Source organism: Theropithecus gelada, chromosome 5 (assembly GCF_003255815.1).
Source record: "Theropithecus gelada isolate Dixy chromosome 5, Tgel_1.0, whole genome shotgun sequence".
Lineage (NCBI taxonomy): Eukaryota > Metazoa > Chordata > Mammalia > Primates > Cercopithecidae > Theropithecus > Theropithecus gelada.
In genome coordinates, this window is record NC_037672.1 from 109,870,791 (window position 1) to 109,895,032 (window position 24,242).

The 24,242-nt window shown below is 40.9% G+C and overlaps 1 protein-coding gene across 1 annotated transcript in view; it reads left to right on the forward strand.

Annotated features, from left to right (window-relative positions):
• The window catches only part of ALPK1 (alpha kinase 1), a 142,708-nt gene that overhangs the window by 79,958 nt on the left and 38,508 nt on the right, over positions 1 to 24,242 (forward strand). The window contains exon 4 of the mRNA XM_025386029.1: positions 3,963 to 4,117. Coding sequence (XP_025241814.1) covers positions 3,963 to 4,117 — 155 coding nt within the window. The remainder of the gene's footprint in view (positions 1 to 3,962; positions 4,118 to 24,242) is intronic.

The following is a 24,242-nucleotide window of genomic DNA, read 5'->3' on the forward strand; positions in this document are numbered from 1 at the left end:
ACTGATTGCATCATTATCAGGGTTTGAGAATTTGGCTTTTTGCTCATTTTAGTGTTTGTGACATTCAGAGTATTAGATAAGTCATTGTTTGGGAAGTTTCCATCACAAAGTCTAGAAAGTTAAAGCAATTCTTATTTCTTCTTTAACCAATTTTTGAGGGGCAACCTTCTTCTTCTTCTTTTTATTTTTATTTTTTAGATTTCTTTTTAGCATTTGAATAAATTTCCCTCCACTTCCATAAGTACTGTCCTTTTTACATGCTGTTAATATTTTTCTCAGTATTTTTAGCACTTTGCTATTCCTCACAGAAACAAGATTCCTAAATAAAATGCACACTCCTCGTTTTTTGCTGTTGCTCATTATGTAATGGGAGAAGGTTCTGGGAGTCTTGTCTCCTGAGTTCTTGTACCTAGGCACATACATTTTTATGAGGGGACTATGGAAGTCTTAATTATTTGTAACCTGTCATTTGTCCTCCTTTCAAGATAAAAATCCCCTACACCCAGTCGTTTCACAGCCTCAGTTTCTGTGATACACCAACGTGTGACTTTGCTTCCTAGCTTCTTGTGCCTGTCAGCCTGAGATCACTCTCACAGATGTCAGCCTTTGTCAGGGAATGGCAGGTACTTGGCACCTATATAATATGCTCTATGGCTGGCCCTAGTTCTCCCCAGGGGCGGTGTGTTGTGTGCTGTTGTTTCCACTAAAGTTTTTTTCTCCCTTTTACTACACCACATCCTTTGTCTCCTCCGCCCAAATTCCTTTAAGCTTTGTGTTCTCTCTGGTGAAGACTCTGAGCTCCCAATTGAGTAGCATTTTCTTTTCTTTTTCTTCCCGAGTGCCACAGAATAGGAGAAGTAATCAGTTTAGTTCCAGATAAGGCAAATCACGGCTGTAAAATCACTAAATTAGACATGGCCCTTCAGGTAAGCTGCTTGGGGAAGTAAGTGATCAGAGAGGCAGAGGAAGCCACTGCTGGGTCTGGGGCTAACTGCCTGGCGCTGGTTGAATCCAATAAACCGACCCGGAAGGACGCCTCCTAAGCGGAGCCACTGGCAGCTGTAGCATCAGCCCAGCCCAAGGGCGGCGCTGCGCTTCCCACCCGAGCCCACCGTGCGGATGGAGTGCAGTCTGCACCGGATCCCTTCCCTCTGCAGGTGGCTGCGGAGCGGCTCGAGCAGGCGGGTCATACCGCCACCGATGTCGTCACCGCATGTGCTCCCAGAGAAAGGCATTAGTACAGGGTCACTTATGACAGCGGGGCGAGCCAGCAGACCCTGCAACACAAACACTAGGTTTTTCTTCTTCTCCCTACTCCTCTCGACCCCATCATTTTCCCTCAGAAATCGTCCTTGTCAGCGTGGGTGACCATCCCAGCAACTTCCCCAGAGATGCAGAAGGAACTGAAATCCAGAGATACATTTTAAAAACATAATTTAGAGGCATATTTTATTTCAGGGTGCCCCACAGGACATTCTGACGTGAGGTGTGGGGAAAGGGTGATGTGGAGGAGGCAAAAATGAGTTCGTTGTAAAGAACAGACTTTTCCATTACCATGAAGAAATTTGAAAATATTAACACTATTCAGTCCAAAGTATGATAAAATTCTATGAACCCAGAAATCACATTCCATTGTCATATGACTGCTCATATTGACTCAGTGTTCAAATAATTTAAATAATTTATTAGCTAAACTGGGACACTTCTGAGAGTGAAAAGGAGCACTGTTAATAAGGACCCTAGGACCACACAGGACGGTCCTAAGTAAACAGGACTAAGGGGTCCTCCTGTCTGTGACTGTTTAGAAATGCTCTTGAATAAATGTTCTCTACAACTATACGGAAAACAGTTTCAGAAGTTGAAATTATGTCAGTGGCTGTAAGAGGGTCAGAATGTGGCCACATAAGTCCCTAATCCTGTAGGTCTGCTTTCAAGGGGGAGCATCACACAGTAGATGCTCAGTAGTCCTGCACTGCTCAATGGAGATAAGGGCTGATAATTTCAGTGTGATTCCTGTAAGCCGTCCTCGGTAATCAGTGTGAATCATTCACTGGTATGGCCCATGTGATATCCCCTCAACGCCAAACAGTGCTTCCCCACCAGAAAACTTCCTTACATTTGCCCAGTTGGTGGCTAAATGGTTCATAAAAAGGGATCACAGACCAAGTTAGATTTTCTCTCTCCTTTTTTCTGTTGTTCTTTCTGTCATATCTCTTTTGCTCTATTTAAAATGTTTCACATAGCTATTAGATGAACCATGCCTTTTTTTACAGATGATATAAAAATATTTTCAAAGGGCCAGCTAGAAGATGAACCTTGTCTTTTAATCATACTGGTCTTTCACCCATCATGGTGTGACTTATAAAAATGATGAGACATGATGCTTGTCTTCAGGGAGATAGCAGTCCAGTGAGAGACAGAAGCAGTTACAGAGTAGTGGGATGACGGCTGGAAAGGGCCTGCTCCCTTGGGTTTGGAAGTGCTCAGAGCGGGCACTCAATTCCACTGTGAGGTCATGGTGGATTGAGGAGAAGTGGCAATATTTGCATTGAGTGCTGAAGCCAATGGGCCTGAATTTGGTCACAAGGCACCAAGGGAAGGCAGTCCAAACAGCCAGAACAGGATTTGCCAAACCACTGAAGATTTTTATTCAGGGCAATGGACTGGTCCATCTTGTTTTTAGAAAAATGAAGATCAACAATGTGCAATAGGAACTGGATGGAGCAAGATTCAGGCGAGAATTACTGCCAAGGAAGAGGAGGAAATGGATTTTAGGAGCCACAGCATTTGACAACTAATTAGGTTTGGGGAAGAAGAGAGAACACAAAGTCTAGACCGACTTCTGGGTTTCGGATTTGGGAACTTAATTAATGGTGGTACCAGTCATTAAAATAGAGATTTATAAGGGAAAATAGATTTAGAAAAAGGTGATGAGTTCAGTTTTGGATGTTGAGCATGAGAGGCTTGCAAGATAAGTACCTAGAAATTTATAGCTGGCAGTCATATATACAGGTCCTTTATTTATATGGCAGTCATATATACAAGTCATATATACATAATCCTTTTTTCAGAACCCTGGCATCACATGTGTACTTCAGAATTCAGAATTTTTCTAGTGTTAGAAGGGTCTTCCGGTGCATGTACCATATATTACATTCATACTTCAGTAGCAGGTGGAGTGCAGTCAAACACAAAAAATTTTGCAGCAAAACTTTTGAGCAATCTCACTGAGTCGTTAACCAGGACTATAAATAACCTCTAGTCAATTCAAGTCTGTTTCGGGTGCCAAACTTAAGAAAAATTTCCAGTTGCCAAAGCTGCTTGGGTTTCCGAAGTTTGTATCAGAGATTATGGACCGCTATAAGTAGATTTGGTGCCCATTAAGATATTTAATATATCTACTAATGTGAAACAGGGCCATTTCACAATTAATTTATACCATTTCAAATCTCATTTGTGTTTTTCGTAGTTATTGTCTGTATTTAAATGTATCCATATCGAAGGGATGAGAAAGTGAAGTCTTAGAGAAGCAAAAAGAGGTTGTACAAATTAACACTGCATCACCCACCTGCCACAAGCCCAAAATGCCATTCCATTTCAGTCCCTTTCTCATTTTACAGGGAAAATAATATTTCCTTCATTCCTTTCTCTGACTCTTCATGCAGAGATAGTCACTAAAGTGCTTTACTTCCTTCTAAAAACCTTTCTTAATGCCTGACTACCCCAATTTACCTGTAGGGCAAAGTAGGCCAGGGCCACCCCTGACAGATAGCTCCACACTGTTGTTCTTTGAGTCTGAACCAACAGCTTAGACCTGCCAGCAAGAGGCAGGGAAAAGGTTTCTCTCTCTTTTTTTTTTTTTTTTTTTTTTTTTTGCCACTGAGGTGCTTCATCATAACATCGGTAGCTCAACAGCCTTTTCTTTGACTGCAATTTCCTTACCTGAACTCTGACCTTTTCAGCTTCACTCCCCGGCGAGTTAAGGACCCTGATCCAGGAGGCAAAGGAAATGAAGTGGCCCTTCGTGCCTGAAAAGTGGCAGTACAAACAAGCCGTGGGCCCAGAGGACAAAACAAACCTGAAGGATGTGATTGGCGCCAGGTTGCAGCAGTTACTGGTAGGAAGAGCCACACCACCTGTTCCTCTGATATCCCCAAGTGAGGCATTTAGACTCTAAGTGGTCTAATAGATTAAATTTCTTTGAAGCACAAGACAGCCCCCTACCCTTATGGTCAGCTCTGCCAGATTGACTAATGTGGGGGAAATAGCTGTTTGAAAAGCATTGCTTGCCCATAAGATCTTGTGTTGTAAAGCCAAATCCAGTAAAAGTGAAGAGTGGTCAGTGGGTCTAACATGAACCCTGTCATCTTGAAATATTTACATATCCTTGGTGGGCCAAAGAAGCAGATTTGATTTTGCCATTCCTCACAGCATTTTAATTTTGAAATACTACTTTCTAAAAGTTGGGTAGCTTAAGAAAATAAATGCGCCCTTGTTTCATCAGTGTGACTTGCTGTCTAAGCTATTGAAGTCTGGCATATTCCTTCCCTGAGCTCCACCTAGGGTCCTGTTGACTTTCTTATACCCTCAAGGTTAAGGCTGTTCAGGAAGTATCAAGTCAAAGTCATTGACATGCTTATTTTTTAACTCATTTATTGGAAATTAATTGAACTGGTACCTCTATGCCAGATAGGAGAGAGCCTGAGGAGTAGCACAGGAACTCAGATTGCAGCTCGGTATTCAGGCTCTGGTTCTGGGGATGACACAGGGAGAACCATTTTCCTCTTTGATAGCATTGCTTTTTACCCACATTCTCTCAGATGATTGTCAAGGAAGAAAGTTTGCTAGTTTATATTTTCTCAAATAAAAAATATATTTGTCTGGAGATCAGGCATTAGAAGCATGACAATATCCTAAAATTTTTACTTTATCGGTTTACATAAGATTGTATTTTTGAGTCATCCCAAAATAAATATATAGACATTGTCTTTGCCCATTCAAGCAAAAATCTAAGAAAGATCCCCTGATTTGTAGACACACTAGACACACAAGAGCATCTTTAGAGACTTAATAGAAACAGTAAAACCCCACCTCTCTCATCCTCCGAAAAAACAAACAAAACAGGTTAAGCAGACTGGGAATTGCAAGCAAAGGAAAGTCAATACTTAAGGAGAACACAATAGTGAGCCAAGGGTTTTAAATAAATGTGGTCAGTATTAGTGGAAAAGTAGAATAAAATAATAACTACAACTTAACTATCATTATAGAGTTTACAAAGTGTTTGCATATGCATCGTCTCATTTAATTCTCGATAGCCTGAGAGTGATTCAGATGCTCTTTGACTTATGATGGAGTTGCCCCCAATAAATCCATCATAAGTTGGAAATATAATAAGTCAAACATATTATACATTAAAAATGCATTTATTAAGCCTAACCTACTAAACATCATAGCTTAGCTTAGCCTACCTTAAGCAAGCTCAGAACACTTACATTACTGCACAGTTGGGAAAAATCGTCTAATATAAAGCCTATTTTATAATAAGGTATTGAATATTTTGTGTAATTTAGTGAATACTGTGCTGCAAGTGAAAAACAGAATGATTGTATTCTACTAAATGTATATTGCTTTCACACCATCGTAAAGTAACAAAATCACAAGTTGAACCATTGTAAGTTGGGGATCTCCTGTATTACCATTATCATCCCTCTTTTACAAACAAGGAAATTAAGGTGCAGAGAGATTAATTTGCCCAGGGGAACAGACCAGTAAGTGGTGAAATTGTGACTTACAGCCTTCTCCTTCATCCAGCTCCAATTCTCCATCAGGAAGCACCAAGTGAAGAGTTTGAAAACATAGGTAGAAGCCATGAGGTTTGCTTATTGTATCTGAAGTAAGCTGTAGGCCGTCCAGTAACACTTTCTGCATTGATGATGGAAATGTTCTACAACTGTGCTGTTCAATATGGTAGCCACTAGCCACAGATGACTCTCAAGCACTTAAATTTGTGGTGAACGGGACCAAAGAACTGAATTTTTATTTTAGCTATTTTTTATTCATTTCTATGTAAATAGTCACGTGTGGTCAGGGCTGCCATTTTATTGGACACTGCAGCTCTAAAGCAGTGGCTATGAATGTGAGACCTCCTGACAATGGATTAGCATCACCTGAAAACTGGTCAGAAATTCAAATTCTTGGGCTCAAATCAAAAACCCTTACTGAATCAAACACCCTGGGAGTGAGAGTCCAGCAATCAGCATTAGACAAGCCCTCCAGATGATTCTGATGCTAAAGTTTGAGAGCCACTGCTGGCAGGGAAGAGTAGAGTGGCGAGCAAGGGGGAAAGGCAGAGAGTGTGAACGAGGATATAGTGGAGAGGGGCAAGGTAAGGAGTAAGGAGAATCCAGTGAGAAGGCTGTGGGAGACCAACCCAATAAAAAAATCTCTTTTTCATCAATTCTGGGAACTGTTGTTCAGACTCCCTCCTGCAAAAGCTGATGGTCACTTTACTTGCTTGAAGATCGCTTGTGGAATTAGCTTAGTGGCATGAAAGAACTTTACAAACCTTCCAAGGAAGGCGAGAGCAAAATGGCCTCGCAAGAGGGAGTGACTCCTGCTTTGACCTTTGGGCTTAGCAGGTTTCTCTGACTTTTGAACATAGGCTGAGTGCTGGAGATGTGGCACATCACTATAACTGGGGTTTTACTCCCCTCATTCCATCCTGCAATCACCAGATCCCTGAGCCCTGCCTTCAAAGCTGGTAGTGATATTAGCTTATAAACTGAAAATGATGTTTTTAAACATCATTTAAAAACGTCAGTTCCGCTGCATTGGGGGTTTAATGTGAGTTGGGAGAGAAGCTGCTCATAGTTGGTAGACTGTTTTAAGAGCCCACTTATGATACCTCCCGCTATGCCTCTCTACACTACACAAATTTCACCACTGGAGAAATAGAAGCATAGAGTATTTAAGAAGTGTGAGCCCAGCTCACAAGGTCACTCAGTGGCAGCTCTAAGGGGCACTGTCTATTAGGCCTTCTTTAGTCTCTAATGTATTTAATCTGACAGCTTTTTGAACTCTGAGCATCATTTTCTTTAGCTTGCCCAGCAAGCTATAAATTAAACAACCACACCTCCTAATGACTTTTAGGATGTTCTCCTATTGTGCCAGACCCCAAGTGCACAATTGCTAAACCACTCTGTTTTGTAAATACGGAGAACCATAGCACCCTGTGAGTCAGGTGCTCCTAAAATCTATTTTTAATATCTTAGATTATTAAAAACAGTTTGAATAAATTCCATGATTTGTTTTTGTTTCACCATATCCCAATCAGGTCAATTTCAATATTAGAGTTTATCAGAGCTGGCTGGTCATATTTTAATAACTGATTAATTGTGAAATTCCATTCTCACATAAAAAATAGTTAAAGATTACTGAGTTTGTCTTTTCATGTTTTCTCTCTTATTGTAGTTTATTCATAAATATAAACTTTCTGTGATTTTTTTACCTTGAAATGAATCCTTCCCATAAAATGCTTCCCCCCTGTTTTTCAAATTAGCATTGTACTCAGAGCATAAACACTGTGTCTTTAATTCCACAATTAACAGATCGAAGTTGAGCACAGAATGCTTAAGAAAAAGGCCAGTCACAAACAACTGTTTTCCACAGTTCATGAGTTGGTAAAATGAAGAGTCATTTATAGTGTTATTCTCTTGGGCTGAATTTAACCAAGAAAAATGATACATGTTTTGTGTTTTGCTTTCTGGTCTCCACTGTGTTCCCATTTCCTCCCTCCCCACTGCTCTCCTCCCCTCCTCCCTGACTCTCCAATCCCTTTTCCTTTGGTGTGTGGCCACAGACAGAAATTTATGGCAGGGGCCAACCTCCTTTACACTCCACACAAAGCTTGCTGACTTGAGAGAGTTTGTCCGCGCTCTCCCAGAAAAAACACCTGCAGTAGGCTCCCCGAGAAACCTGAAGAGATGGGAGATTAATGTGGCTGTAATAGCTGGGCAGTGTTTTGGTATTATGCCCTCTCCCTAGGTAGATGGGTCTTTTCCGAGATGATACCAATTATTTATTGCTGAAACATCTGTTGATAACTGCAGCTGCCCTTGTAAAACAAAGCATATCACGGGGTCACAGGCTACGGGGACCTAAAATCCTACCTCATGCTAGTTTTGGTCTATTCAGCAACACCCTCAAGTCCGTGGGTTACCATCATCTTTAATGTCTCATCGTGCCATAGAAAATACTTTGTAAACACCGAGCTGCCCTGCCCTATAGTCTTTGAAGTATTATTTCATCTTCATCGGTAATTTATATTCCAGGGCCATTGTACTGTGGGAAAGAGAGGGGGAACCTTTTTTGTTTTCCATTTAATTGTATATCGCCTGACACTTTGACCTGTATTATTAGTATTAGTCAGAAAAAGGATTTTCTCCCTCTCTTATTTAAAAATAAAATTTCAAGGGAAAGTAAGCACTCCTTCAGCTCTTTTCACTCAAAACAATGTTTACACTCTGAGAGGGAAAGATAAAAGCATGAGCAACTTTTTTCAAGTGTCGGAGAAGGGCATTTCAGTCTGTGAAAGAGAACAGTAAGGCCCTTATAAATATCATTCAGCAAAACCTTTGATGGATTTTTCAAAAAGTATTGAAGGCATTTAGCATTAGCTTCTGTTTAGCTCAGCTTTGGGCCATGGCGGTGGAGTGCTAGCTAGGAAAACCCATAGAATCCTAACTTGCTGCTAAGGTGCCGGGGAAGGACTCAACGTGGATGACACCTTGGGAATTTTTCTTTCTGTAGTTTTCACTCTTCTAAACAACAACAAAAAATGTCTGGTGAATTAAAAGAAACTATGAAAGTAAAGCTTTCAAAACGTAGAATAAAGGGTGTGTTTGGATTTGCAAGTGGGAACAGATTGGGCTGCAAGGCCAAGAGCTGTGTGATAGCCCTGAGTTTGGACATTCCCTGCACAGGTTTGGGGGTCCTGATGGTGAAGGAAGACTGGCCTATTTCTGGGGAGGGAGGGGCCTGCTGTCAGTCAGCCCTGGATTTACTGTGGTGCCCACTCATGGAGATACGAGATGATTTTTGTAGGTTGGCACTAAAAGCACAGTCTGAGGACATAAAGCAGGCTCAGAAGGAGGATATCATTTTTCCCATGTTCTTTTCAACTCTACAACCATGAAAAATGGGTAATCTGATAGCCCTGATGTTGTAAATATTTTTGGAATGTATCTGTGGTGCCTTGGAGAGATTTGAAGAGACACCATCATCATCATCATCATCATCATAATAATAAGTGTTTAGTTGTTTCCTTATGCTATTTTGTGGAAAACCCCTGTGGATGAATAAAGTTCGATCAGTTTAGTCCCAAGAATTTTTTTAACTTTTATTTTAAGTTCAGGGCTACACGTGCAGGTTTGTTACATAGGTAAACTTGTGTCACAGGGGTTTGTTGTACAGAGTATTTTATCACCCAGGTACTAAGCCTAGTACCCATTAGTTATTTTTCCTGATCCTCTCTCTCCTCCCATCATCCACCTTCCGACAGACCCCAGTGTGTGTTGTTCCCTTCTAAGTGTCCATGACTTCTCGTCATTTAGCTCCCACTTAGAGTGAGAACACTTGATATTTGGTTTTCTGTTCCTGTGTTACTGCAAAAGACATGCTCTCATTCTTTTTTATGGCTGCATGGTCAGAATATTTTTTCTAATATGCCTTTTCGTATTATCTTGGTGCCTTTGACTTGTTGATATTTTTATTTCTGAACTACTTAAGATGTTAGAGGGGTGAGATTTAAAACATAAATAAACATGAATAAATATAAGAGTTGGTCATTGCAAGATTGCAGAAAATGCTTTAAAAACGCCTAGTGTGACTAACTTGTGAGCTCAGGGGATGGAGGAGTAACTTTAGCAAAAGACACCAAAGTATGAATTTATTAAGAAATGAAATATCAAGTTAAAGAAAGTTATGGAAGTAATAAAATTCCCTCCATGAATAAGCTCTTGGTTAAAAGATTTCCTTAAAATTAATTTTAAAACATTTATTCCAGGTGCCGGTTTTTATATTAGTAATAGAGGATTCAAAAGCAGTAACAGGTGCTGTTTGGATTATGATTCTTTCAGCATTTTTCATCTTACTTGCTTTGGGGCTTTCATAGCAGAAACCCTTTTCATCAGGATGCAAAAAGAAAAAAGAAAAACACACCACAAAGTGAAGAAAAACTCTGCATTCATTCATTCAACAAACCTTAGTGGGTGTCAGCATGTGCCAGACATTTGATAGAACACGGAGAGAAGTGCAGAAGAAAGAGAAGACCCAGTTCATGCCCTGGAACACTACAAGAACGAAGAGAAAGGGCAACCCTTGTCAAAGTCCGGCTTATTGGAATGGTTCTTCCCATGTATTGACCTCCTAATATGCGGCAGTTGCTCAATCTATGTTCTTTCAGCTATGTCGACAACCCTTAAAGAAAAGTGTTATAATTCCCTTTTCACAGTTAAGAAAATTAATGCTTGGAGAAGTGGTTTTTCAAAGTCACAATTTGAACTCCCCATCTCTCTATGGACACCTCTGTTCTTTCCATTTAGGGGCACATGAGGAGGGCCATGCAGGCTTTTTTTTAAAGACAGATTCTCACTCTCTTGCCCAGGCTGGAGTGCAGTGGCGCGATCTCGGCTCACTGCAGCCTCCACCTCCTGGATTCAAGCAATTCTCCTGCCTCAGCCTCCTGAGTAGCTGGGACTACATGCACGCACCACCACGCCCGACCATTTTTTGTATTTTTAGTAGAGACAAGGTTTCACCATGTTGGCCAAGATGGTCTCGATTTCCTGACCTCATGATCCGCCCACCTCAGCCTCCCAAAGTGCTGGGATTACAGGCGTGAGTCACCACGCCCAGCCTGTGCTGGCTTTTAAGATGTTGAGATACCAGTGGTTGGTCACAGCCGTGGCCAGGGGCCTGATTGCTCCTACTCTTGCCCTGACTAATTCAGGAACCTCTGGATCTTGCCATGATCTGAAAATGAAAGTTTGTCTCGGAAAGAACCTTGCTCCAGCCAAATGTCTGGTGTCTCTGAGGCTGCAACAATTGTATTTTGTTTAGGTCCCCTAGATAAGATAGCAGATCAGAAGAATGGAGTATGAGGAAGGGAGCTGAGCTACTTGTCAAAGACAGAAGAGCATGTGGTGACCTGTTGGACAGACGGGGTGAGTGGGCACTAAGTATAAGATTTCAGTCTCGCGACACGCAGGGCAGTGATGCCTTTGCCTGAGACAGCATGGGAGGGGAAGCTGGCATGTGCTTCTTGGATGTCTTAGAGACATCTGAGACTCACGGTCCTTCTCTTCCCTGCTTTCAAATAAGGTCCCCTTTCAGGGTCCAGTAGCATAAGCTGGGAACTTCAAGGTCGTTCTTGTCACCTTCCTCTCCCTTGACTGACATATCCACTCCATCACCAAGCTTAGTAGGTCTTATTTTCTAAATCACTCCTCAATTCCCCTCCACCCCATCACTACTCCTGTTGCAGCTGCAGCTATATCTCACCTGGGCTCCTGCCATTGCTTCCTGAAAAGCCTCCCACATCCATCCCCCTTCACTCCTCCACATCTCTTCTCCATGCACAGAGGTGTTTGTGTAAACTACACCTGTCACCCCAATATGCCTAGGAATGCAAAACTCTGAAATGAAGCCCACAGGCCCAGCCAGGCACAGTCCTTCCCTCGGCTGCCCCTGCTGCACCATCTCCATCTCATGGCCTCCTTTCAGTCCACACTCTTACCGGGATTCTTCCATGCACATAGCTGCTCTCCATTCCCAAGACATTCTTCCCTCCCTCCTTTGCCTGATTAATTTCTGTTTATCTCTCCCTTCTCAGCTCATGTCTCAGTTCTTCAGGGAAGCCTGCCCTGATCTCTGGGACTAAATCAAAATTCCCCAATTCCCTTGGCTATGAGGTACCACCTTTTCGAAGTTGCAGTTTACATTTGTTTGTGGGGTTTCTTTTATTCCTGTCTCTCTCTTCTGCTAGCTACAAGCTCCATGAGGACCAGGCCTTATCTGTGTTCACCATTATATCCCTGACACTTAAAATGCACACCTTCAATGAATGTAAGTATGTAAGCCTGTGCCTCTATAGAACAGAAGGCAAAATAAACCCCAGTCCACAGGAAAAAGCAGAATTTGTTCAATGGAATATTTCAACAAAAATGTTTCTAAAAGGAAAAGAATAGGCTCTAGTATCTACTAAGATATTTTATTCTTAAACATAACTAGAGAAAAAAGATTGGGAAAAACATATCACTCTTCCCACTTCATCAGTTTGTGGTACATAGTACAGTCAAGAGCCCACTCAATTATTCCATTTGGATGTCCTAGATATCTCAAGTTCAATAGGTCCAAAACTGGACTCATCATCTCTCAACTTCTCCCTCCACCAACCAAACTTTATCCACCCCCAGTGATCACCATATCGGTAAATGGCACTATAAACCCCCAGTTCCCCAAATCAAGACCTTGGCTTTATCTTCCCCCCAACCCTCATATCTCATTTGTTACCAAATCCTAATAATTTTCCTCTGAGATGTCTCTCAAATACATCTTCCTTTCCCTAATCCTACTGTAACTATTCTGGTTCAGAGCATATCATCTCTTTCTTGGAATATTATTATTATTAGGTTAGTGAAAATGTAATTGTGGTTCTTGCAATTAAAAGTAATTTCATTTATTTGAGAGAGGGTATGTCTCTGTTGCCCAGGCTGCAGCGCAGTGCAGTGGTACAATTTTGGCTCACTGCAACCTCTGTTTCCCAGGCTCAAGCCAACCTCCCACTTCAGCCTCCCAAGTAGCTGGGACTACAAGTGCATGTCACCATGCCTGGCTAATTTTTTTTATTTTTTTGTAGAGATGGGTTTCCCAGAACCATGTTTCCTGGGCTGGTCTCAAACTCCTGAGCTCAAGTGATCCACCTGCCTAGGCCTCCCAAAGTACTGGGATTGCAGGCGTGAACCACTACACCTGGCCCTCTTTCCTAAATTATATCCAACTCCTCTCCCTAACTCTAGTCACATTCCCTGTATCTGTAAGAACAGGAAGGTCATGCTGCAGACAGATTTAAAAACAAACAAAGAAACAAACACTCAGGGGCTGAAAGCAAAGAAGGTTTATTCTGTCCTCTTGCTACATGTCCATCTGAGGTCAGTGGGAGGCTCTGCTTTATGTCAGTCTCCTCAGGAGCCCAGATTGATGAGACACCTAACATCTAGGATATGGCTGGTTGCCATTGCAGGGGGAAGCAGAAATAAGGAATTGCACACTGGGTTTTAAATGCAATTAATCCAACAGATGTGACCATTGGTCAAGAGAAGCCATGTAGTCACACTTCTTTTTAAGAAGTCAGAGAAATACAATCCCACCATGTGCCCAGAGGGAGAAGACCCAGAAATATATTGGCAGAGAGTCTGCCATGGCCTGCTAGCTTCTCTCCACAATGCAACCGAAGCATCTTTCCAAAAGTAGCAGGCTGGCATTCCTTCATACTTAAATTTGGTGCAGGGGGTGGGCAGGTGGGGTGGGGGGGAGTTGGGAAAATCTCAACTAATTAAAAGAAAATAAAACAAAAACAAGACAACCATATAGATCTTACAGAAGTACCTAATACTAATCCTGAACAAGAAAATCTTCTAAATAAATTTGGGTGAACATTTTCATCAAGGTGGTGAGAACACTAGTTACTTTTGTTCTTTATACTTCTTTGATTCTTTACAACAAACATTGCTTACCATTATAATAAAGGAAGGGAAGAGAGAGAGAGAAAGAAGAAGGATTGTTAAACAGTTGTCCTTAAATCTAGACAAGGTCAAATGTTCAAAAACTTCTCACCACTTTTCTAAGAGCAAGTACAAATACTGAAGTGCACACATCTTAACAATGGGAAGGCTAAGGTCATTAATTAAGTGACTCAAGTACTATATCTTTTCACTGAGTAAAGTAAGAATTCAAAATGCAATGTTATTCTTTCCAAACCTTTTCTCTTCCCATTTGGTGGCCTGCTATAAGCTGAGTATCATTATCCTTCTGTTATATTTTTTAGATCATTTTAGCCTGGTATACATACACACATACTGTGTATATAATTGGTATTGAGTACAAGTTATTTCTCCATCAAATGGTAGAACATCAAAGCTGGAGAGAAATTCAGAGGTCCTCTATTTCAAGCCCATTGTTGGGTAGGTGGGGAAACTGAAATCTAGAGAGAATGAGAAGAGGCTCACCAAGTCACACAGCCAGTTCGTGGAAATGATGGGATCACCAGAGCCGGGTTTCCTACTCCTAAATGTGGTGTTTTCTCCCTGAATCTACATGACTGCCTGGCTAGGCAGGCTGTCGTAGGGCTGGGGCAGCCTTGTCCTTGTTGTACTTCTTTTCTCTCTGCTGCCCCATAGCCTGCCCCTCTGCCTCTTTCTGTTCGTGTGATTTGACTATTTTATTCTGAGCAGAATTAATTAAAACCGAAATTGTATAATTTTCAAGAATCAACATTTAAAACTTGAATTTCTTTTGCTGAACATTATAGTTCTTGTTTTGAAAAGAAGCCAGATAAAAGGTTTAGATGCTTCAAAAATATTTTTTATTTAATAAGTGAAAATTAGCTGCCAAGAGAATGGAGCTTTGGAGGAAAATATTAGCCCCAAGGCCTATGTATTTTCAGACTTAAAGGTAGAGTCTGATTAAAATCACCAAGGATTTAAACCCTGCTCTAAAACTCTGCCAAAAACTGCCCTTTTAATATAGTACTTTCAAGTTTCAATGGAAGATAAATTAAAATGGTGACTTGTCCTTAAAATTCTACCAAGAAACTTTGGTTGCCACAGAATCAGGCATGCAAGTTATCCCTTTGATGAGGCTAAATCTATGGCATGAATTTCATGTCTCCCTATAATGAGGCCTGAAGACTGAGCCAAGTCCTGGAGTAGTTGATTTGACTAAGACAAGTGGGCTGAGCAACCCAGCTCAAAATGCTAGCAGAAAATGAACAGGTTCAAGTGTTGGGCAGACAAAAGAAAGTGATGACCTTCAGAAAATAAATCCTAGGGATGTGTTCATTCTTTCTGGCAGCAAATAAGAAAAACATCACCTCCTAAATCTTGTATGTTAAGTAAATGAGGAGCTGAAATAATATTATCTCCATATATCTGACAGTGTTTATATGAGGTTGAACCATATGAAAGTATCATCTTTGTATGCAACAAATGTCAAACACCAGCAATTTCATACTTTTCAATGTGATATATTTATTCTTCACAGCATATAATCTTGATGACAGCCCTGCAAAGTGAAATTTATTATACTCATCTTACAGATAAGATGATTGGCTCAGAGAGCTTGAGAGATATTTCCAAGCCATGTCACCAAGTATACTTCAGCAGGGATATGCCCTGGATTTCCTTCTCCCACCCTTTCATCATGTGTAATCACCTGCCTGCTTCATGAAACAAGATTATCTCACTCACAAGGGCAAAACCCAAGCCTTTTTAAGCTCAACAAATTCATAGATTTTGAATCAGTACTTTCTTTTATTAGACATATTCACACAGCACAAAAGAAGTTTACTATTATCCCATGAATCTATTCATTTGAATCAATTGTCTTTAAAACATTTTTATTGCTCATCTCATCAGTAAAAACTTTTACATAAGCACCACATTATACATTTATTTATTTAATGATATGCATGTACTGTGCATTACTATGTATATAGATTTCAGTAGAATAGAAATTTAAGAAGAATGAGACAAAGATTAAATGAATACTTTAAAATAAATTTTAAAGTGCAATATTGGCATGAGAACTTTTTTGTTCATGTTAAGATTGTAACATACGGTGTTTAGTTTTAAAAATCTTGAATTAGTCCTCTGCGTTGAAGATGTAGCTTGTACAGTTTACTTTAATACTTGGTTTTAATGACTGTCACAGTTAAAAATTTATGTGTCAAAGATGTGTAGATCCAAATAGAAATGGTCAGCTATGATTACAAATTCACATCACTCTCATTTCAATCCATCTACCAATTATGAGACATCATTTGTTGAAATGCAGCTAGCAAATTTCTGCATTCCCCAATGTCAGTTGCATGTTTCTGCAAGTTAATCAGAGGATACTTTTTTTAACAAAGGATGCCAAAAATCCATTCAAACTCTTCATTTGGAACATTTTTTTAAAAGGGTTAAAATTTTCTTAGTTGTCATGTTTCCTTAGGAAAGAAAGAAAAAAAATTCCCATTTGTGTGTTTTAAAATATATGATATTTTTAGTACCTAAATCACAATGAAGAAAATACTTCCAGCCCTCATTATTTGAAAGATATTTTTCAGAATACCTGTTGCACAGCGTACTGTTGTCAGCCACTTGTCATCACAGAACAGGCTGATAGAAAAGCCTTTCATAAAAGAAAAATGTCTAAGCTCCATATTTGGCCATTCTCTAAGGAACTTTGCCTGGAGGTTTTTGTAGTATTTCCCCCTCTCATTATGAATTATTCCAAAGTATCTATGATTTCTGATACTAGAAACTATAAACCTACTTACCAACTATATAAACTGCAGTACAGTTTGTACAGTGAAACCGTCCAACAAGAGAGTTCCGGTCATCAGCTCCTCCAGGATGAAGCACGATCATGTGCCATCTGTGCTGAGTAACTATCGCACATAACAGAGGAAGGTGCTTATGTCAATTCACTTTTTAAAATGTTAGTGAAGCTTAATTTCTTTCTCACTGATAAATTTAAATGGAAAGTTTTAGAATTTTCTTTGTATTTTGAGATCTCAGAAACTGATTTCACAATCTCACCCTCAATCCACTGTCAAAACAATACGTTATTATTTATTGAGCATCTACTAAGTGCTAGGCACCTTACATGTACTCCTCTGTAATCTTTTCAGTCGTTATGTGGTGCTGTTATTTTTATTTATTTTTTCTTTTTTTGGAGACAGAGTCTCACTCTGTTGTCCAGGTCGGAGTGCAGTGGCATGATCTCATGATCACTGCAACCTCCATCTCCTGTGTTCAAGCAATTCTTGTACCTCAGCCTCCCAAGTAGCTGGAACCACATGCATGTGCCACCACACCCCGCTATTTTTTTGTGTTTTAAGAGAGGTAGGTCATCACCATGTTGCCCAGGCTGGTCTCGAACTCCTCAGCTCAGACAATCCTCCTTCCTTGGCTTCTCAAATTGCTAGGATTATAGGCGTAAGCCACAGTGCCAGGCCCTGTGGCATTGTTATCTTTACTTTATAGATGTAAATGTTAACGTCTAAAGGTTAAGTAACATGCAAAATCACGTAGTGCCTCGGTACAGCTGAAACCCGTTTTCTTTGCCTTTTCCCACAGCATCTCCCTCTAGTAATAGATTTCACTAGCTTCTTCATAAAAGTAGTCTCAATACTGGCTTGTTTTCCACATATGTGGGTAATCGGTCACATTTTGAAAATATTCTCAGCTCAATTCTGGAGCTTTTAATGTATATTCTCTATGTGAAGACCACAGGCGAAATATATTCCTTTCATGGCTGTTGAAAACCTCCTATTACACTAGGCATGAATTATTAGGTTGGTGCAAAAGTAATTGCAGTTTTTGCTATTGCTTTTAAATGGCAAAAAACTGCAGTTACTTTTGCACCAACCAATATTTCCATGGGCACTGTATGTGAAATTCAGACCTCTGTGTCTTCTGGAGTCACTGTCAAGTAGAGCTTTAAAAGGGCTTAGAGGCCAGACCCCTAACCTGTCTCAGTAGCTCTCCTATTATATTGCTTTGATCACAGAATTATAACAACTTCCCTTCACTCTTTGTCTAAGGCCATACTTTTGCCTAATATGCTTAAAATGCACATAATTTATATCTGTTTATGACTTAAATGACTTATGCTAGAGATTCCAAATACTGGTCAACAGGATGAATGAATTAGAATTATGCGGGACATGTATGCATTAGCTGGGGTGGAGTGGGGAGCAGCTTCTTAAAATACATATATTCCTAGGTCTTACTACTCAAGATTCTGATTTAGTGGATCTTTATTTAGATCCACGAATCTGTATTGATAAAGCATCACTGTTGATGAGATTGAGCACAGTCAGATGGTATATATATAATTTAATATTGGAGAGTAATAAAGTCTATGATGACAAAGCAGAGTCAAGAGATAGTGAGTGACTATAGATACTCTAATATGATTGTAGAGGAATGGTGAGGGAAGGCTTTTTTGAATAGGTGACTGGAGCCCAGATCTGAATGAGGGAGCCATGCGGATAGCTGAGGGCACAGCATTGCAGAGGGAAGGAGAAACATATACAAAGACTTGTTGGAGGATGAGCAAAGAGGCTGGAGAATGGTGAGAAGTGATGAAAATAAGAGTAAATAGGTCAATGAAGTATTAAGAGGCAATATCATATAGGATCTTATTGGCCATGATAACAGATTTAAATTTTAAAATTTTTTTTAAGAGACAGCCTCTTGCTCTGTTGCCCAGGCTAGAGCACAGTGGTGTGATCATAGCTCACTGTAACCTCAAATTTCTGTGTTCAAGTGATCTTCCCACCTCAGCCTCCAGAATAGCTGGGACTACAGGCAAGCACCACCAAGGGTGGCTAATTTTAAAAATATATATTTTTGTAAAGACAAGGTCTCCCTACGTTGCCCAGGCTGCTCTCAAGCTCCTGGGCTCAAGTGATCCTCCTGCCTCGGCTTCCCAAAGTGCTGGAATTATAGGCCTGAGCCATGGTGTCTGGCCTAAATTTTATTTTAAATGTGATGGGAAGCCATGTTAAAGTCAAGAGCAGGGAACTGACATGATTAAGCTTACATTTTAGGGGATCACTCTGCTGTGTAAGGGAGAAACACCAGAGGCAAGAGCAGGGACCCTATCCAAGCAAGACTGTAACAGTGGCTTTGACTGAAGTGGGTGCCCTGGAGGAGATGACAAATGGTCAGATCTTACACGTATTTTAGAGGTAGAGCCAACATGATTTACTAATGGATTGGGTGTAGAGGACAAGGGAAAAAAAAGAGTCACAAATGTGGAGTCAAAACTCCAAGGTTTTGTCCTAAGCAAATGAGTGAATGAGACATCACTACAGAGACAGAGAACACTGAAGAAGAAGCAAGAATGGAGGAAAAATAGAGTTCTGTTTTAAACATGATGAGTTTGAGATCCTAACATCCAACTTGGGCTGTGGTGGGCAGTTCCATATACGAGTCTGCATTCGAGCAAAGAGAAACAGGATGGTATTTAAACATGGGATTCATCATCAGAGTTGCTATTTGAGGCCACAGAACAGGCTGAGTCTAGCTGAAGGAGAGAAGCAGTCTCAGAACTGATCGTTAGGGCCTTCCTTGTTCAGAAGCTGGGAAAGAAGCTTGATTCAGCAAATCAGAGCAAGGAAGGGAACCAGGAGAATGTGCAATGCCAGAAGCCACCTGAATTTTTTTCTTTTTTAAGGAGGGATTGATTTGCTCAGCTAAATCTTCTAGGAGTTTGAATAACATGAGAATAAATAAATGGTCACTGGATTTGTTAGCAACCTTGAAAAGAATAGGTACAATGAAGTGTTAGGGAAGAAAATTATAGATTTAAGAAAGAGTGGCAGGTAAGGACGTGAGGACAGTGAGTTTAGACAACTCTTTTGGGATTGGCTGGAAAGGGCAGCAGAGAAATGGGATAGGAGCTGGAGACAGATGTATGACTGAGAAAGGATTGTTTTTCTCTCTCTTTTTTTTATTTTTACTTTAAGTTCTGGGATATATGTACAGTACGTGCAGTTTTGTTACACAGGTAAACATGTGCCATGGTGATTTGCTGCACCTATCAATCCATCATTTAGGTTTTAAGCCTCACATGCATCAGGTATTTGTCCTAATGCTGTCCCTCCCCTTGTCCTCTACCCACCGACAGGCCCCGGTGTGTGATGTTCCCCTCCCTGCGTCTATGTGTTCTCATTGTTCAGCTCCCACTTAATAGTGAGAACATGCAGTGTTTGGTTTTCTGTTTCTGTGTTAGTTTGCTGAGAATGATGGCTTCTAGCTTCATCCACGTCCCTGCAAAGGACATGGACTCATTCTTTTTTGTGGTTGCATAGTATTCCATGGTGTATGTGTACTACATTTTCTTTATCCAGTCTATCATTGATGGGTATTTGGGTTGGTTCCAAGTCTTTGCTATTGTGAATAGTGCTGCAATAAACATATGTGTGCATGTGTCTTTATAGTAGAATGATTTATAATCCTTTGGGTATATACCCAGTAATGGGATTGCTGGGTCAAATGATATTTTTGGTTCTAGATGAAAGGATTGTTCTTAAGGTAGATGCTATTACAACATGTTTGGATGCTGATGAGAATGATCTGGAAGGAAATTAATGATGCAGAAGAGAAGGGAGATATCATGTGAAGAAGGATTAGAATTGAACCTATAAGTAAGGTATTGGTATCACACTTACCAGTAAGAGGGTAGATGGAACACATAGGTTCCAACTCAAGAGGGCTGGCAAATTTAGGTAAAAGAATAAGGACCGTCTCTTCTCATTGACTATCTTTTCTCAGTGAAATAACAATCAAGGTTAACAGCTGAGACTCAGATTAGAGGAATTTGGGTTGGGAAGAGAGAAGGAGGTAGAAATGTAGTTCCAATTGCCAGGCAGTAATGGGGGCCATCTTCAGGTTACAATCATAAATTTAAAGTATCATGGTTGTGTTTTTTTTTCAGCCATTTTCACTTGCTTAGGTAGAAGCTCAGGTTAGGCAAAGAATTTTATATAATTTTGGAATTTGGGGTGCCAATAAATAACATTGATCTTACCCTCCTGCATTCAGAACCAGCTGAAAGGTAGATACAAAAGAGTAACTTTTATTACTATAAAACAGATAGGAGAATGTAGTTTTCAAAATTCAGGTGTGGGCTGGAAAATTCTTCACTCCAGATACATCCTGCTCCTGGCAGCTCCTTCCTTCATGCAAAACAGGCCAGAATGTACCCTCTCCCCTGGCAGGAGGATGTGAAAAGAGGAGAGAGGAAGGTCTGAGCCAGGTATGTCACCCCCATCAGATAATTTGTTTCATCCACAGAAGGGAGGTGAGAGTGAGGACTGGGGAAAGAGCCTGGAAGATCAGCCTCACTCAGCCAGAGTGCTCAACTCTGGCTGCTCATTGGAATCACCTGGGATTGTTAAACGAAACCAATTCCCAGGTGCACTCCAGAGATTCTGATTTAACTGGTCTGGGCTGCCATCTGGGCATCTGGACTTTTGAAAGTCCTACCAGGTGACTCTAATGTGAGTCCAAGGTTTTTCTCTAACAATAAGCGTGGATGACATTTTTCAGAAAAATGTAACAGAGGCAGAAAAAGGGAGAGGAGACAAGAATGCTTTTTAAAAGTTATTACATTTACGCACTATCGAATTTAAAGAGGCAAGTGAGGGCATGAGATGACTGATGGGATAGTACAAAACAGTAGGGTCAGTGAATTGTATGGGTGTCCCAGAAAGGTTGCAGAATTGTTGGATTTGTGCTATAGAAGAAGGAAGCTGAAAGAACATCAGATAAAGACCAGAGAACGCAATGCTTAAATTGAGATTCTTAAATGCTGCCAAAATCGTACATTCTAAGGTATGGCCAACCATGAGAGTAGGTGACTAAGGTGGGGTGTAGCAGAAGATAGCTGGAGAGAAGAAGGTCATGGGCAAGAGACACCAGTGCGCTGGAGGAATCATCAATGTGGATGCTGAAATCACAAAGAATGATGACTGGACTCATGCTAGCCATAGCAACCTGGGCACCAGAAGAGAGGTAAGGTGTGCAGGTCCCTAGCTCCCAGCCATGAGGTTCACAGGGATCCTGGTGAGATGGTTGCCTATTTTGATACTGGTTTCTTTTCCCTTTAACAGATGGCCAACTCCATATACAGTAGATCTGAGAAAGGGCGAGATGATCCAAAATATTATCTTTAGATATTAAGATAGAGAAAAAGCTTACAACTATTTTTCAGAAGGGTTTGAATCTGCATTTTCTATTGGTAAAAGTGAAAGAAAGGCCAGTGAAATGTTTACAGGCCCTGGGCATAAACCTTAAGAAAGGTCAGTTTTTTCTTCTCACTTCCTTGTCACATTTAGTGGGTGGACAAATATGGAGCATGCCATGTTTGGTCATCCATTGACTTGAGTCCACCAGTCCGATCTGTACCACTTGCACTCTGCTTTTACTATTGATGGATAACTATGCAGACGTCAATCACTTTTCATGTGTTCATTTTGCTAATTCCTCATCTCAGGACTTCCCCACCTCCCTTCCATCTTTCCCTACCTTTTGCCAATCTCCCAATTTGTTATGCAGCAATAATTTCCCCTTACACTGCTCCTGCCAATTGCAGTGCCAGATGGCTTCAGTTCTGAGCCCCCTCACCCAGCCCCTCCTTGAGAACAGCTGCCATTGTCACTGCTGTGAACACATCACAGCTGTGAACCCATAGCTGGGACCTAAACTTGATGCTCAGCATTGGGAGGGGCTGGCACTAATGCAAGGAACCATGAAAACAGCACATACTTTTCCTTGCTGCTGTTCAGCAAGAGCCCTTAGAAAAGGCTCTTTAGCATTTTTTCAATCATCTGTGTATCAAAATCTCATTGTAGAGTTTAATTTCTTTACCACCTGACTCAGCTTCCTGGCCATGAAGTTCCCTTTGAGCCTTAAACGCAATCAGAACCCTGTTATTTCCCATCCTGAAAACAGATGTGAAAAAACAACTGTGTGTGTGTCTACGCATGTGTCTGTGTACATGCATTTGTGAGCCTCTGTCTTCAGAAATCCAGCACATTGTCTCATCCACATCCACGTATTTTTATTTAAACATGATCACATAACAGGAAAAATACAATTTGGTTGCTGTTTGGACAATCTTCCCCTAAGTCAGCCTCCGAGGAAAAATAAAGGATAGAATCCCTGTTTGTTTTTGATCTGGAGCCATACTATGTTCATCCCAACACTAAAACTCTGTTACTGTGACACTACCTAAAAAGATCATATTTTTGAGTCCTCTGTGATGGCAGGTCAGTCATGGGCCTAAAAACCCAAACAAAAAGAATCCTGAATCAAATTCCATGTAGACCAATATGCATTTCAAAGGCATTGCCCATGTAGTCAGTGGGTTAGGGTTTTTGTGTTGTTTTCTTTTTCTTTCTTTTTTAGGGGGTGGGGGAGGGAGAGGGGCTCTCTTTCATGTTAATCTAATTGTGCATAACCCAGGCACATTTTACCATGTAGGGAAACTCTTTAGCGTCCCTTCCCTACCACACACTTTGGCCCTCTTTCATTTTTCTCCTTCTGATGTCAGAGTGCCCCCCGCCCCCTCCCCGGCATACATTTTGGGAAGATTCCCAGGATGATGATGTATTCTGCTTTGCTGCTGAGGAATTTACTATCCCCTTACTTGGCAGCAAATGAAAGTGGGTATTAATTTCTCAGAGTGCTGGTAGAAACACGACAGAGGGGCTGCAAGAATGATACCCACCTAAATCTGTATGTAGTGCACAGCATGCTGCCGTTTCAAAAGGGAAAGAGAAAAGAAAATGAAAAGAAAAGATTCTCCTGAGTTGACTTCTCTGCATTTTGCATCGTTAGGTCTTGGAGAGAGATGCGAGAGGTTTGGGCCCTGAACGGAGTTAAATTATGCAGCTTCGGGGATGCCAGGTCCTCCAGAATAGGATGCTTCGTTTAGATTTTCCACAATGCTATTGAAGTGCTTATTTTCCTCCTGAAGAGACACAAACAGATGCAAACTTCTGTAAACACTTTAGAAATGAATTCAGTGAGTTTGGCCTCTCAGCAGTGCTCAATAGCTGACAGAAAAATGTCTAATTAGTGCAAGTGGAAATAATAGGGCCACTTGGATTCCTTCCATCCTCCTCCAAGTCTACTTTTCCAAGGAACTCAAAGGCCCTTTTGTCTGGCAGGTCACCCTCTCTCAGGCTTTTGTGCTCCAATCTATTAAGAGTAGAAGGGGGAAAAATAGATTAGGCAATGTTCTCTGCTCAAATATATGGCGTGTTCTTGAGGGATGCAGAATGGGGTGTTTGCAGCATCAGTTTACAGGTGCTCGGGGAGGGATTCCTCCATTGGCGACAGCCAAAAGCAATTCGCACGTGTGTGCTGAGAAGGCCCCCTTTCAAGACCCAGCTTTCCCTCACC